Consider the following 12,368-nt stretch of genomic DNA (forward strand, 5'->3'; position numbering starts at 1 on the left):
CAGAAATTGATTGTCGCAACCGACGATAAGTGAAGTCAGTCACCAAGATGCAACTCAATTTCTCACACAGCCAAGACAATGAGACACTGTGAGAGAGACTCGATGGATTTCACACTGTGAGGGAGAGTGGAACAGAAAACATCATGGGAGAATTAGTTGCTGAGATTTCTAGCTTGAGTGAGGAGTGTATTTGGTGTGAATGAGAGGGAGAGTGACAGCATTGTGTGAGATCTATTGCGCGCGTATTGTGTTTGTGTGTTCAAACATTAACCTTTTATATTGCACCCAAAACGCACCGTTCAGTACTTATTGTGGTGCTTGCTGTGTGCTGAATATTGGTGTTGCCCAAATTTTTATCATGGGTTGGAAAAAATTTCAGATAAAATAAGGGTTAAAATGAAATTTACCAACTTCTAGGTATAAGTTACAGTTGGCCCCCTTAAGTTTATTTTTAATGCCTAAAGTGCACCTAGTTATATGATTTCTCCATTTTAGTACTCATATTTGGCCCTCTCAATATTATCGATTTTATGTTTTAGCCCACTCAAATTTATGATTTCTATATTATGACTTCCCTTGAACTAAAATCTCGATTCCGCCACCGCTGGCCATTGCCAATTTCCAGTTGTTGCCAGCCACTAGCAATATGTCAATCTTGGATTTGATTGGAGATTTTTTTTTAAACAATTTTTTTTATTACTATATCTAATATATTTAAATAAGACTCTTCCGTACGTCACTCAATTATGCAACACTAGATATAATTTAAAATTTGAGCTATATAGCTGGCTTTAATTTTTAAAACCTGTAACGACTGGTCCTTATCCTCACATCAAATTACACTCATGACATTATATAAGGGTCATTTTTCTACTGTCTATAAAATATCTACCCGATGCTTGTTATTTTATGTCCACTAGAAATTGATATTTATATATGTATATAACATTATTGATTGCATTTTGAACATGTTTTTGCGAAAAATCACGTGGTGGAATCTATGCGCGATAGATCGGTCCATTCAATAATTTTCTTAATTTTCCTTTTTTTGTCTATTTCATGATCTGTCTCATCTGTCTCACATACTGATATTTAAGCACTACACGACAGCGCTGTTTCATAATGATTAATGTAATTGGAGAGTACTCGATCACCACACATTATTTAACTAATAAATTCGATATCTTTATTGGAACTGATTGGTTTGAACTTTCAACTTTATCATGTAGGCTCTTTCTCAAAGTAAAGAGCCAGGCTGTCACCTTTAATCATTAATCGAAGAATTAATTAACGATAAATATTCAACATTGTGATCATTTCATACCCCGAATTCGCTCATGCAACTCTCTCTCTCTCTCTTTTTAGGTCTTTTTCTATTGTTTTTGGGTTGATTAACTAAGAATGATTCTTATTTGTCTTGGACACGCTTATTTAGTCTACTTATTATTATTATTATTATTATTATTATTTTCAATAAAAATATTAAATGAGGTCATTTTCATCACCTTACCTGATCCTCACGGTCAGAGATACATATAATTTCAATAGAAAAAAAAGTTTCAAAATTATCATAGCACGTTGTGTGTTGGAGTCATTCAATGTGTACACTCTGATGCATCAATTGGATTCGTGTTACACGCATTTCTTATTTATCTTTACTTAACACGTTTTAAAACATATATTAATTACTAAAGTAAACGTTTTTTTGTGAATAATCTTTTCCTGATTTCCTCTCACTATCCCAGGCCCTACCAAATTAATAAATTTAAATAAATTTTTTTTATTTCTTACATAACCCGGCATCTTTCTCACGCTTTCCTCTCCTCTCTCTCTCTCTCTCTATCTCATTGTCTTTCTATAAATATCTTCGGACACAAATAATCGTCAAAACACCGTTATTATCACATTGAAAAAAAAAATATTCACAAAAATGGTAGCCGAAGAAAGCAGCAGCAGCCCCATCAAAACGGTGGTTGTTTTGGTGCAAGAGAACCGCTCATTCGACCACATGCTCGGCTGGTTCAAGTCACTCAACCCAGAGATCGACGGCGTCACCGGTTCAGAATCCAACCCAGTCTCCGCCTCCGACCCGAACTCCACCCACCTACAGTTCAAGAATACGGCAGCTCACATCGACCCAGATCCCGGACACTCATTCCAGGCCATATACGAGCAAGTTTTCGGCAAGCCATGGGACTGGAACAACCCGGACCCGAATCCCGAGACGGGTCCGAAGATGAATGGATTCGTGCAGAATGCTGAGAGCATACAGAAAGGGATGTCGGAGATTGTTATGAACGGATTTAAGCCTGAAACTTTGCCCGTCTATAAAGAGTTGGCGACTGAGTTTGCTGTCTGTGATCGGTGGTTTTCCTCGATACCGAGTTCGACTCAGTCGAATAGGCTGTATTTGCATTCAGCGACGTCGCATGGAGCTACAAGTAACGATAGGAATAAACTTATTGCGGGGTATCCTCAGAAGACTGTTTTTGAGTCCTTGGAAGAAAATGGGCACAGCTTTGGGATTTATTATCAGTCTTTTTCGGCCTGCTTTTTCTACAAGTAAGCCTATTCAGCCTTTTTTAATTAGTTTCTTTTTCGGTTTTAATTAACAAAAAAGAAAAAAAAAACTAACGATGATTATGCTCAGTTCTTTAAAGCTGTTACAAGTGGGTACGCAATAATTTGTAGGGTACAGTTAGTAGTTTCATAAACTTCTATCAACACAATAACTAAGGGTAAATGCTGTGAGCTAATTTTTCCAATTATTTTGGATTATTTTAAATATTATATAAAAGATTTTTGTTATAGACGTATTTAAGTATTTTGGTTGAAATCTATATAATAATTATTTTTTTATATGTTGTAGGTTAGTTTTTTTAATTTTAAATTATACAGTAGACATGACATTTATTTTTATTACCATAAATTTATAATTTTTAAGTAATTTTATTTAACTAATCGTAAGTTTGAATCCCGAATAAACAAATGATTAAACAATTAATCTGGCCTTATTATGGCACCGGCTTAAAAGTTGAAGCTGCAAACAACAAAGGTTTCGTTTGCTATAACTATTTAAATAAAGCTGATTTAAATAAAATTTTTATTAGTAAAATTTTTATAAGTAAAGTTGCTATTAAAAAAAAAATTAGTTGTTTGATTTTTAAGGAGGATTTATATTAAAATTATTTTAATGGATAAATTTTTTAAAGTTATGTTATGAAAGAAATGAAATAAAATTATTAAATAAATAAAAAAATAAATATTTTAATATTTAAGAGAAATTTTTTTAATTTCTACTCTTAAAATTTTAATATAAACTGTTATTAATAAAGACAAAATAACTTCTTATAAAAAAATGACGAAATTAAATAAACATGGTGAATATTAAATAAGTAATAGCAAATAGTAGTAAGCCAATCGATCTCGAAAGTGCTTGCTATGAACTTAGATTCAACGACTCTGGCCCCACGTCCGCACCAAAACAAAATATTTAAAAGACTTTGTGGAGTGATCAGTTGGGCCACCATGGATTAAATTAAAAGGACAATGACATAACGATAAATTTTTTTTTCAATTAATTGATGTAGTGTTACACGAGTAATTAAATGAAAATATTATTTAATTTATATAAATAATTTTTATTATTTTATTTTTTATTCAACTAGTTATATAATATCACATTCAATTTATAAAAAAAATAATTTGTAGAAAGACATCACTCAAATTGAAATAATGGCCGACTAACTTATATTTTTGTTCTATGATTAACATTTAAAGGTCAAATTTTTAATAGATTTTTTTCCCTTTGTTTTTTTAAAAGAACCAAAGAACCGTTGACGAATAAATGATAGTTGTTTATTTCGACAGGAGAGTTTGACTCCTCCTCTAGTTAAACTTCATAACATTTTTTTGACTTGTTCATGAGTTTATCAACACGACCGAAAAAGCGGGGTCCAGCTACATCAAAATGTCAGCTTTTTCTTTTTCTTTTTTAATTATTAAATGGTTTTTCTGTCCTAATCTTGATTGTATTTTTTTTTTAATTTTTTAAACTTTATTTCTATTGTGATTTTAATGTTCATTGACCTCATCCACTGGATATGATCTCATGAACATGTTTTAAATGAATTAAATCCTCTGCAAAATTTAACTACTATTACCGACCAGTCAGTCAGCAAATTTTGTTTAAGACAAGTTTAGGTTACGAGATAATCTTGATTCGTTTTAAATTATAATTTTAATATCTCAAAGATAATATTTTTAAGGTTAATAGTTAATTCGTCAGGAACTAAAAAAAAAAAAATAAAAAAAAAGAAACAGATTTACAGTTCAACATGCATTGTGAATACAGATCGGATCAAGGTTACCTAGTAGCTGGCGCATCGGATGCTTATTCCTTGGTTTTAATTTCAATCTATAAGTCAAAAACAATTGAAGCCCAATACTTTAATCAAATGCTATGACAATTAAGTGGGACAAGAAACTATTTTACATTGAATAAAAGAACATTTAGCAAGAAAGCAGCTCGATATTTATCTTAATTTTACGAAGTCAACAAAGCAATTCCATCGATTAGCTGAACTTTTTGTAGCATAAAATATAGTTTCTTTTTTTTGTTGGGGGGGGGGGGGGGGGGGGGGGGGGTTTGAGGGGCTAATATTTCTTGTTGAATTTTGATGTGCTTTCATTTGGGGTTAAAATAAAACATAGATTAGATGTACCCAAAAAAAAAAACTTTAATTTGATCTTCCTAAACACATTCATACATTTAATGTAGCAGTAGCAGATCGATTTGATCATGGCTATATAACTAATAGATCCCTATATTTTTATCGTTTCATATATATATAAATATATTTTATCAGGAATCTTAGGAAATTGAAGTACATAGACAATTTCCATCAATTTGATGTAAGCTTCAAGAGGCATTGCAAAGAAGGGAAGCTGCCTAACTATGTGGTGATAGAGCCAAGATATTTTGACTTGTTATCACTGGCCGCGAATGATGATCACCCGAAGCACGATATAGCACAAGGCCAACAACTTGTCAAGGAAATTTATGAAGCCCTGAGAGCAAGCCCCCAGTGGAATGAGACCTTATTCCTCATTATTTACGATGAGCATGGTGGCTTTTACGACCATGTTCCTACACCGGTAACCGGAGTCCCGAGTCCCGATGACATCGTTGGCCCGGAGCCGTTCTTTTTCAAGTTTGATCGCCTTGGTGTTAGGGTTCCGGCCATCTTGGTTTCTCCTTGGATTAAACCTGGCACAGGTCAGTCAAATATGAAATATTCTTCAACTCCTATCTCTTATAAATTTTAATGTCCCATTTTGCCCTTTTTGTTAGTTTTTCGTTAGCTGTTTTCTTTTAATAAAATGATATATTTTTAAAAAAGTAAAGGGAGTGGGTAAAGTTTAAATCTTATTTTCTTCATAATTTAAACTTGAACAACTAATAAATTAAAATTATTTAAAAGCCATTCAATCACACTGGAAATTTAATATTAATTAGTTTAATTTTCACAAAAGAAGAATCGATCCATCTTTCTTCTTAATTATGTATTTTTTTTTTAAATTATAACCAAAGGTTTTGTTCATTATAATGCAGTGTTGCATGGGCCCTCAGGGCCACATCCTACTTCACAGTTCGAGCATTCCTCAATTGCAGCAACCCTTAAAAAGATTTTCAATCTCAAAGAATTTCTCACCAAACGAGATGCATGGGCTGGAACTTTTGAAGGAGTCCTCAATAGAAGCACTGCAAGAGCGGATTGTCCTGGTAATTAATTAATTAATTAATTAATTAAACATTAATTATTCACGTCGATTTTATTTAATTAACGAAAGCACTAGCGATCAAGTGAAGGCGCAGACTAATTAATTTTGTAACGCACGTATTACTTGCGCAGTTAAATTGTCAGAACCGGTGAGAACGCGTGACTTTGATGCACGAGAAGACGATGAACTCAGCGAATTCCAGCAAGAATTGGTGCAGCTTGCGGCCGCGGTCAAGGGGGACCTTAACAGTGATTTTCTCCCGGACGATCTTCTAAAGACAATGAATGTTGGCGGGGGGCTGAGCTACGTTGAAGATGCTTTCAAGAAATTCTTTGATGAAGGCAAGAAAGCTAGGGAAAATGGTGCCGATGAATCCGAGGTGGTGCTGATGCCAAACAGCACAACTCAGTCTGGGTCTCAAAGGGCTGCACCAAAAACCTATCTCCAACAAGTATTTTCTTGTTTAATTTGTGATAATTGAGCTTATCAATAAGTCACTCTGAAACATTCCTTGTGATTTTGAAATGTTTGATGTAACGTAGTGGGTTTGGTCCTCAGTGTGTTTGTGTGTGTGATATCTCCTCATAAATTTTGTTTTTTTTTTTAAGCAAGTAATTCAGCTAGTTGTTTCTTTCTTGTACAATGCTTGAGTTGGCTCACGTTTCACAATTTGCTAGATATAAATGAATTGGTTTATCACAAGTATTTATTTATTTATTATATTTTTTCTAATCTTTGATAAGAATGACTTTCATTGAAAGGACCAGAAGACTAACAATACAAACGCCGCTGGGGCGTGAAACCAAGGAGGCAAAGAATACAATTTGTTATGGAGGCGCGAATGCAAGGTTACGTTCGACTTAAGTACCATAACAAGTTAAAAGACCTATGACTCTAGTCTAAATTAATGCAGCCTCAAACAAATAAAACACTAATCTTAAAATATTCAGACACTAAGAATTTATAATAAAGGAGAGGAAAGATTTTACACATAAAATCTCTAAAAACACAAGGAAATTTATCGGTTTGTTATTTAAATATCCTCAATTTACCCTTAAATGCCAAATTTATACCCTATTATATCCTCAATTTAATTATATCCTCAATTTACCCTTAAATGCCAAATTTATACCCTATTACATACATATACCTCATGAAAATAGGAAAAGTAAAAAATAACCTTAAAAAAAACTAAGAATTCACATCTTTCTTCCCCCCCCTGGCTTCTTTTTTTCCGGCTTCTCTCACCATTCTCTATTTTTCTTCTCAACATTTCCCTCTTTATTTTCTTCTCTTCTCACCATTTTCCCTCTTTGACAGTTTCCTTCTATCTCTCCATTTCATTATTTGACAGTTTCCTTACTTGACTTTAGCTCCAATACAAAGGTTTTTGATAAAAATAAACAGTTAATAAGGTATATTTGAAATACATTCTATTTATATGGTTAGGTTTTGATTTCATTTCATTATAAGTGTACTTGCTAATGATTTATGAATTTTAGTAGTACATTATTCATTTTTTGTGCTTGCACACACACACTATTTCATAGAATGTAGGGATTTAAGACTACATTTAAGTTATGAGTGATTGAAGAATCAGTGCAGGAAGAAGTCGGGTACGAAGTCGGGTAAATCGAGAATTTAGTCGAGTAAGAATTGGAGATAAGTAAGTTGAGTATGGTCGGGTAAGAAGTCGAGTAAGAATATTAAATGAGTTGAGTAAGCATATTAAATGAGTCGAGTAAGCATATTAAATAAGTCGAGTATATGGTCGGGTAAGAAGTCGAGTAAGCATATTAAATAAGTCGAGTAAGCATATTAAATAAGTTAAGTATTAAGGGTCAAGTAATAAGTAAAAGTCAAGTAAATTTTTTGAACAAGTCGAGTAAGATTTATGTAATTTTTAAAGAGGTCGAGTATTAAGTCGGGTAAGTTAATTGAGTCGAGTATTAATATTTTTAAAGAAATCGAGTATGGAGTCTGGTAAGTTGAGCATTCAGTCGAGCAAGAAGTGAAGATAATTGAATAAGTCGAGTATTTAGTCGAGTATAAAGTCGGGTATGAAGTCTGATAAGTTGAGCATTTAGTCGAGTAAGAAGTGAAAGCAATTGAATAAGTCGAGTATCTAGTCGAGTACAAAGTCGGGTATGAAGTCTGGTAAGTTGAGCATTCAGTCGAGTAAAAAGTAAATGCATTGAATAAGTCGAGTATTAAGTTGAGTAATGTTTTAAATAAGTCAGGTAAATGTCAAGTAAGTTTTTGAACACGTCGGGTAAGAGCACTTAATAACGTTGAGTAAAAATTCACGTAATAAAGTCAAGTAAGTGTATTGAATAAGTCAAGTATTAAGTCGAGTAAATGTCAAGTAAGTTATTTAACACATTGGGTAAGAGATGAGTAATAATGTTCAACAAAAAGTCACTTGATCAAGTTGAATATGTCAAGTATTAACTCGAGTAATATTTATAACAAATCAAGTAAAAGTTGAGTAATTTATTACAATTAAAGTAAAAGTTATGTAAATTTTTAAAGAAGTCGAGTTAGAAGTTGGGTAAGTCGAGTATTTTGATGAGTAAAAAATGAGTTGAGTAAGTCAAGTAAGAAGTCGAGTTAGTGTGTTGAATGTCGAGTATTAAGTCGAGTAATAAGGTCGAGTAAGTCACTTAATCCATATTTTTTTTACTAAATTTTTTCTAATGATGGCAGTGTCTTCACTCGTTAATGGCAACTGTACGTGTTCCTATATTGTATAATGGTGAATGGACTCAGGAAAATGGTGAATATAGATTTATCGGTACTCAGATACGGGGTATTAAAGTGCCACATTCAACTACACTTGAGCAACTTGTTGAAAAAGTGGCAGAAGTGATTTCTATTGACCTTTCTGAATTTGTTATTAGCATGAAGTTCAAGTTCAAAACATCGTAAGAGCCTTTGCCACCTATAGAAATTTTGAATGATTGTGATGTAGAATTGTTTTTGGAAGAAGCTAATAGTGGTTTCAGAAATCCTCTCTGCATCACTTATGAACATAGGGTAAATATTATCGAGCCTAATGACGATATAAGGACAGAGAATAGTCCACCTACAAGACACCTTTCTTGGGAGGAGAGTCACTATTATCCAACCGTTGATTTATCAGCTTCCCAACCTGAAGTTGACAGAGTTAGAATAAAAGATGATAGTTTTATTCCTCATCCAACCGAGGTCCATCTTGATGTCGAAGACAGAATAGTACCAGATATTGAAGCACGAACTGTCCATCTTGATGCCGAAGACATGACACTACCGAATATTGAAGTAAGAACTGATAGTCCACCGGTGTTGACCATAATTCAGCCACAGTATAGTAACAACTATTTGCCGAGACTTGGTTTGCTAGCTAATAGTAATTCAATAAGCACAAATGATTCATTCCTTAGTGTTGATAATTTAGTATCAAATGAATTTGGTGATGATAGCGATGGATATATGGAAAGACAACAATTTTTCTCTAAAGAGGTCTTGCAAGGCAAGCTCAGTGCATATGCTATAACAAGAAATTTTGAATATAAAACATTTACGTCTGGTAAGAATCTACTTGTTGTCACTTGCATGGATAAAAACTGTAAATGGCATCTTCGTGTTGTTAAGGTCAATAATTGTGGTATGTTCGAAATTAGGAAGTATTGCCATGTACATTCTTGCTCCCATGAAGTCTCAAAGAAAAATCATCGCCAAGCTTCTACAAAACTAATTGCCCAAAATATTCAGTTTAAGTATGATGGTTCATCTTCTTCATATAGGGCTGAAGACATTAGACATTATTTTCAGCAACAATATGGTTACGATATAAGTTATCACAAAGCATAGAGAGCAAGAGAATGTGCAATGCAAATTATTCAAGGTTCACCTGAAGAGTCTTACAAATTGCTTCCACAATATATGGCAATGCTTGAGAAAAAGAATCTTGGGACTCGAACTTTTCTTGAGGTTGATGACACAAATCACTTCAAGTACATTTTCATGGCAATAGGTAGTTCTTTAAGGGGATTTTCTTCTTCCATTAGGCCAATTATTGCAGTTGATGGTACATTTTTCAAAGGAAAATATAAAGAAACTATGTTCATTGCCACATGCAAGGATGGTAACAATTAGATTTATCCATTAGCTTTCGGTGTCGGTGATAGTGAGAACAATGCATCTTGGTTGTGGTTTTTCACAAAGTTAAGGGAATCAATTGGGGAAGTTGAAAATTTAGTTTTCATTTCTGATCGCCATCCAAGTATTAAGAAATTTGTATCTACTATGTTCCCGAATGCAACCTATGAATTTTGTACATATCACTTAAAGCAAAACCTTAGGGCTCACTTTAAAGATGTTGATGTTGGTGGTATATTTGAAGCGGCTTCAAAAGCTTATCGACTAACACACTTCACATATTATATGAATGAGATATACAAGGTCAGCGAAGCAGTTGGAAAGTATCTTGAGGAGGCAGGGATTGATAAGTGGGCACGTTCGCACTTCGATGGACGACGTTACAGTATTATGAATACCAACATTGCTGAATGCATGAATGAGATTTTAAAATCTGATCGATTGTTACTTATTCATAAACTAATGGATGAGATAATTGACAAACTACGAGAGTGGTTTTGTAAGCGTCGTGAAGAGGCTGCGGCTACAAATAGTCGACTGACAAAATAAACAGATAAGGTAGTGAGAAGTAGACAAATTGTTTCTCAAAATTTTCGAGTGATCAACTTAAATCTATATGAATTTATTGTCAAAGATGGTGATCTTGATGGGCATGTGAATATGTTAGAAAAAACTTGCACTTGTCGGGAATTCCAACTTGAACAATTACCATGTGTACACGTTGTGGCGGTGTGTAGGCATCGGGATTTTTCAATCTATGATTACTGCTCTTATTACTATTCAAGTGATGCATGGGTGTTAGCATATCCTGAGACTATTTATCCTGTTGGTCCTCAAGAGGGGTGGGATGTTTCTGGTGATGTAGGTGCCCACGAAGTACATCCTCCTCTAGAAAAGCGGTCAAGTGGGCGTCCAAAAAATAATAGAATACCATCTAGGGGTGAGGAAAAGGTGCCTCGTAAATGCAGTCGGTGTGGTGGTTGTGGACACAATCGACTCAAATGCATGACGCCAATGCCGTTACATGAGTGATACTTTGTTTTAAATTATATGCAATGTAAGTATCTCAATTCTTAGTATTCATTTATGTTTTATTTATTTCGTTAATGCTGTTTAAATATGTACTAAATTTAACATTATGTGTACAGGGCTTGACAGAGGATTTAGCTTGTATGTTGTGTTTAAATGGTGGCATCGTAGATTTTTGGGTTATGGCTTGAGTTCTTGGAGCAATTAAAGGATTATGCTAAGTCATTGTATAAGGATTTTCGTATTGAAATTGCATAATGATGAATTTACTAGTTGCTATTTAATGTTTCCTGGATAAGGATCAATTTACTAGTTGAAATTGTATAAGGATGAAATAGAATTGTATTTAATGTTTCCTGGATAATTTAAAGTTGTTGCAGAAAAAAGTCGAGTGTTTCCTGTTATTTACCCGACTGCACTGAAAAAAGTCAAGTACTTCCCGTTATTTACTCGACTTCAATGAAAATAATCTACATTTACCCAACTTCGAGGAGATGAGAATTTTTGTTCAATATTTTGCAAGGTCACATCAAAGTCGAGTATTCTCGACCTCATACCCGACTTGGATGAGTAGAGAATTTTCATTTAATCTGACGCAATGTTACATTAAAGTCGAGTATTCTCGACCTCATACCCGATTTTGGTGAGAGGAGAATTTTTGTTCAATGTTAGAGAAGATTGCAATATAAGTCGAGTATTCTCGACTGTTTACCTGACTTCGATGTGGAGAAATTTTATTTAATGTTAGACAATATTACATTAAAAGTCGAGTTTTTCCTACTGTTGACCCGACTTCGATGAGGAGAAATTTGTTTAATGTTAGGCAATATTACATTAAAAGTCGAGTTTTCTCGACTGTTTACCCGACTTCGATAAAGAGAAATTTTGTTCAATGTTAGGCAAGATTACATTAAGAGTCGAGTATTCCCGACTATTTTCCTAACTTTGCTGAAGGAAGTGGAGAGTTAAGTCAATCAGAAGAGAATTTTTTAAGCAAGCGTACATTGAAGTATGGAAATCAAAATACCAGACTTTGATGAAATAAGTTGAGTATACTCGACTCTTTACCCGACATACATAAAAAAGTACAAAATTTCTTAGGAGACTTAATGCTGACTAAATAATAACAAAAACCAAAATATTTAACTTACTCACACATTTACAACAATACAAGTCAGTTCATAAGGTTTTGATTAACATTATCTCAAAAGATAAACTACAAACTAACACAAAGTCGAGTATTCTTGATTATCCAAAACAATGAACTTCTTGTCATCATCAATCGCACTCCTCTATCAACTTCTTGTCAGAAAACAACCTTATTGCCACTTGTTTTCGGTATGAGTCAATGCCTGCTTGTGTACGAACGTCATATGGAATGTCTAAACCATATACAAGTGCCTCCAAATAAAACA

At 33.6% G+C, this 12,368-nt stretch overlaps 2 protein-coding genes across 2 annotated transcripts; both read left to right on the plus strand.

Annotated features, from left to right (window-relative positions):
• The first annotated feature begins 1,812 nt into the window (after positions 1-1,812).
• On the plus strand, positions 1,813-6,483 carry LOC18045562 (non-specific phospholipase C3). The gene is made up of 4 exons (XM_006437315.2): positions 1,813-2,562; positions 4,869-5,278; positions 5,615-5,785; positions 5,916-6,483. The coding sequence occupies exons 1-4, from the start codon at positions 1,931-1,933 to the stop codon at positions 6,263-6,265; spliced, it is 1,563 nt and encodes a 520-aa protein (XP_006437378.1). The 5' UTR covers positions 1,813-1,930; the 3' UTR covers positions 6,266-6,483.
• A 3,171-nt stretch (positions 6,484-9,654) lies between these two features.
• LOC112099154 lies at positions 9,655-10,956 on the plus strand. The gene is made up of 3 exons (XM_024186264.1): positions 9,655-9,853; positions 9,935-10,423; positions 10,559-10,956. Exons 1-3 carry the CDS (start codon positions 9,655-9,657, stop codon positions 10,954-10,956), a joined length of 1,086 nt encoding a protein of 361 aa, XP_024042032.1.
• Positions 10,957-12,368: the final 1,412 nt, after the last annotated feature.

Source organism: Citrus clementina, unplaced genomic scaffold (genome assembly GCF_000493195.1).
Source record: "Citrus clementina cultivar Clemenules unplaced genomic scaffold, Citrus_clementina_v1.0 scaffold_4, whole genome shotgun sequence".
NCBI lineage: Eukaryota > Viridiplantae > Streptophyta > Magnoliopsida > Sapindales > Rutaceae > Citrus > Citrus x clementina.

Excerpts from the sequence above, each read along its gene's own strand:
- LOC18045562 (XM_006437315.2), top strand. The coding sequence starts at position 1,931 with ATGGTAGCCGAAGAAAGCAGCAGCAGCCCCATCAAAACGGTGGTTGTT. Across the intron at positions 2,563-4,868 it reads TCGGCCTGCTTTTTCTACAA|GAATCTTAGGAAATTGAAGT; the intron begins GTAAGCCTATTC and ends ATATTTTATCAG. Across the intron at positions 5,279-5,614 it reads TTGGATTAAACCTGGCACAG|TGTTGCATGGGCCCTCAGGG; the intron begins GTCAGTCAAATA and ends ATTATAATGCAG.
- LOC112099154 (XM_024186264.1), top strand. The coding sequence starts at position 9,655 with ATGCAAATTATTCAAGGTTCACCTGAAGAGTCTTACAAATTGCTTCCA. Across the intron at positions 9,854-9,934 it reads GCCAATTATTGCAGTTGATG|CTTTCGGTGTCGGTGATAGT; the intron begins GTACATTTTTCA and ends TTTATCCATTAG. Across the intron at positions 10,424-10,558 it reads CAAACTACGAGAGTGGTTTT|ATGGTGATCTTGATGGGCAT; the intron begins GTAAGCGTCGTG and ends TTATTGTCAAAG.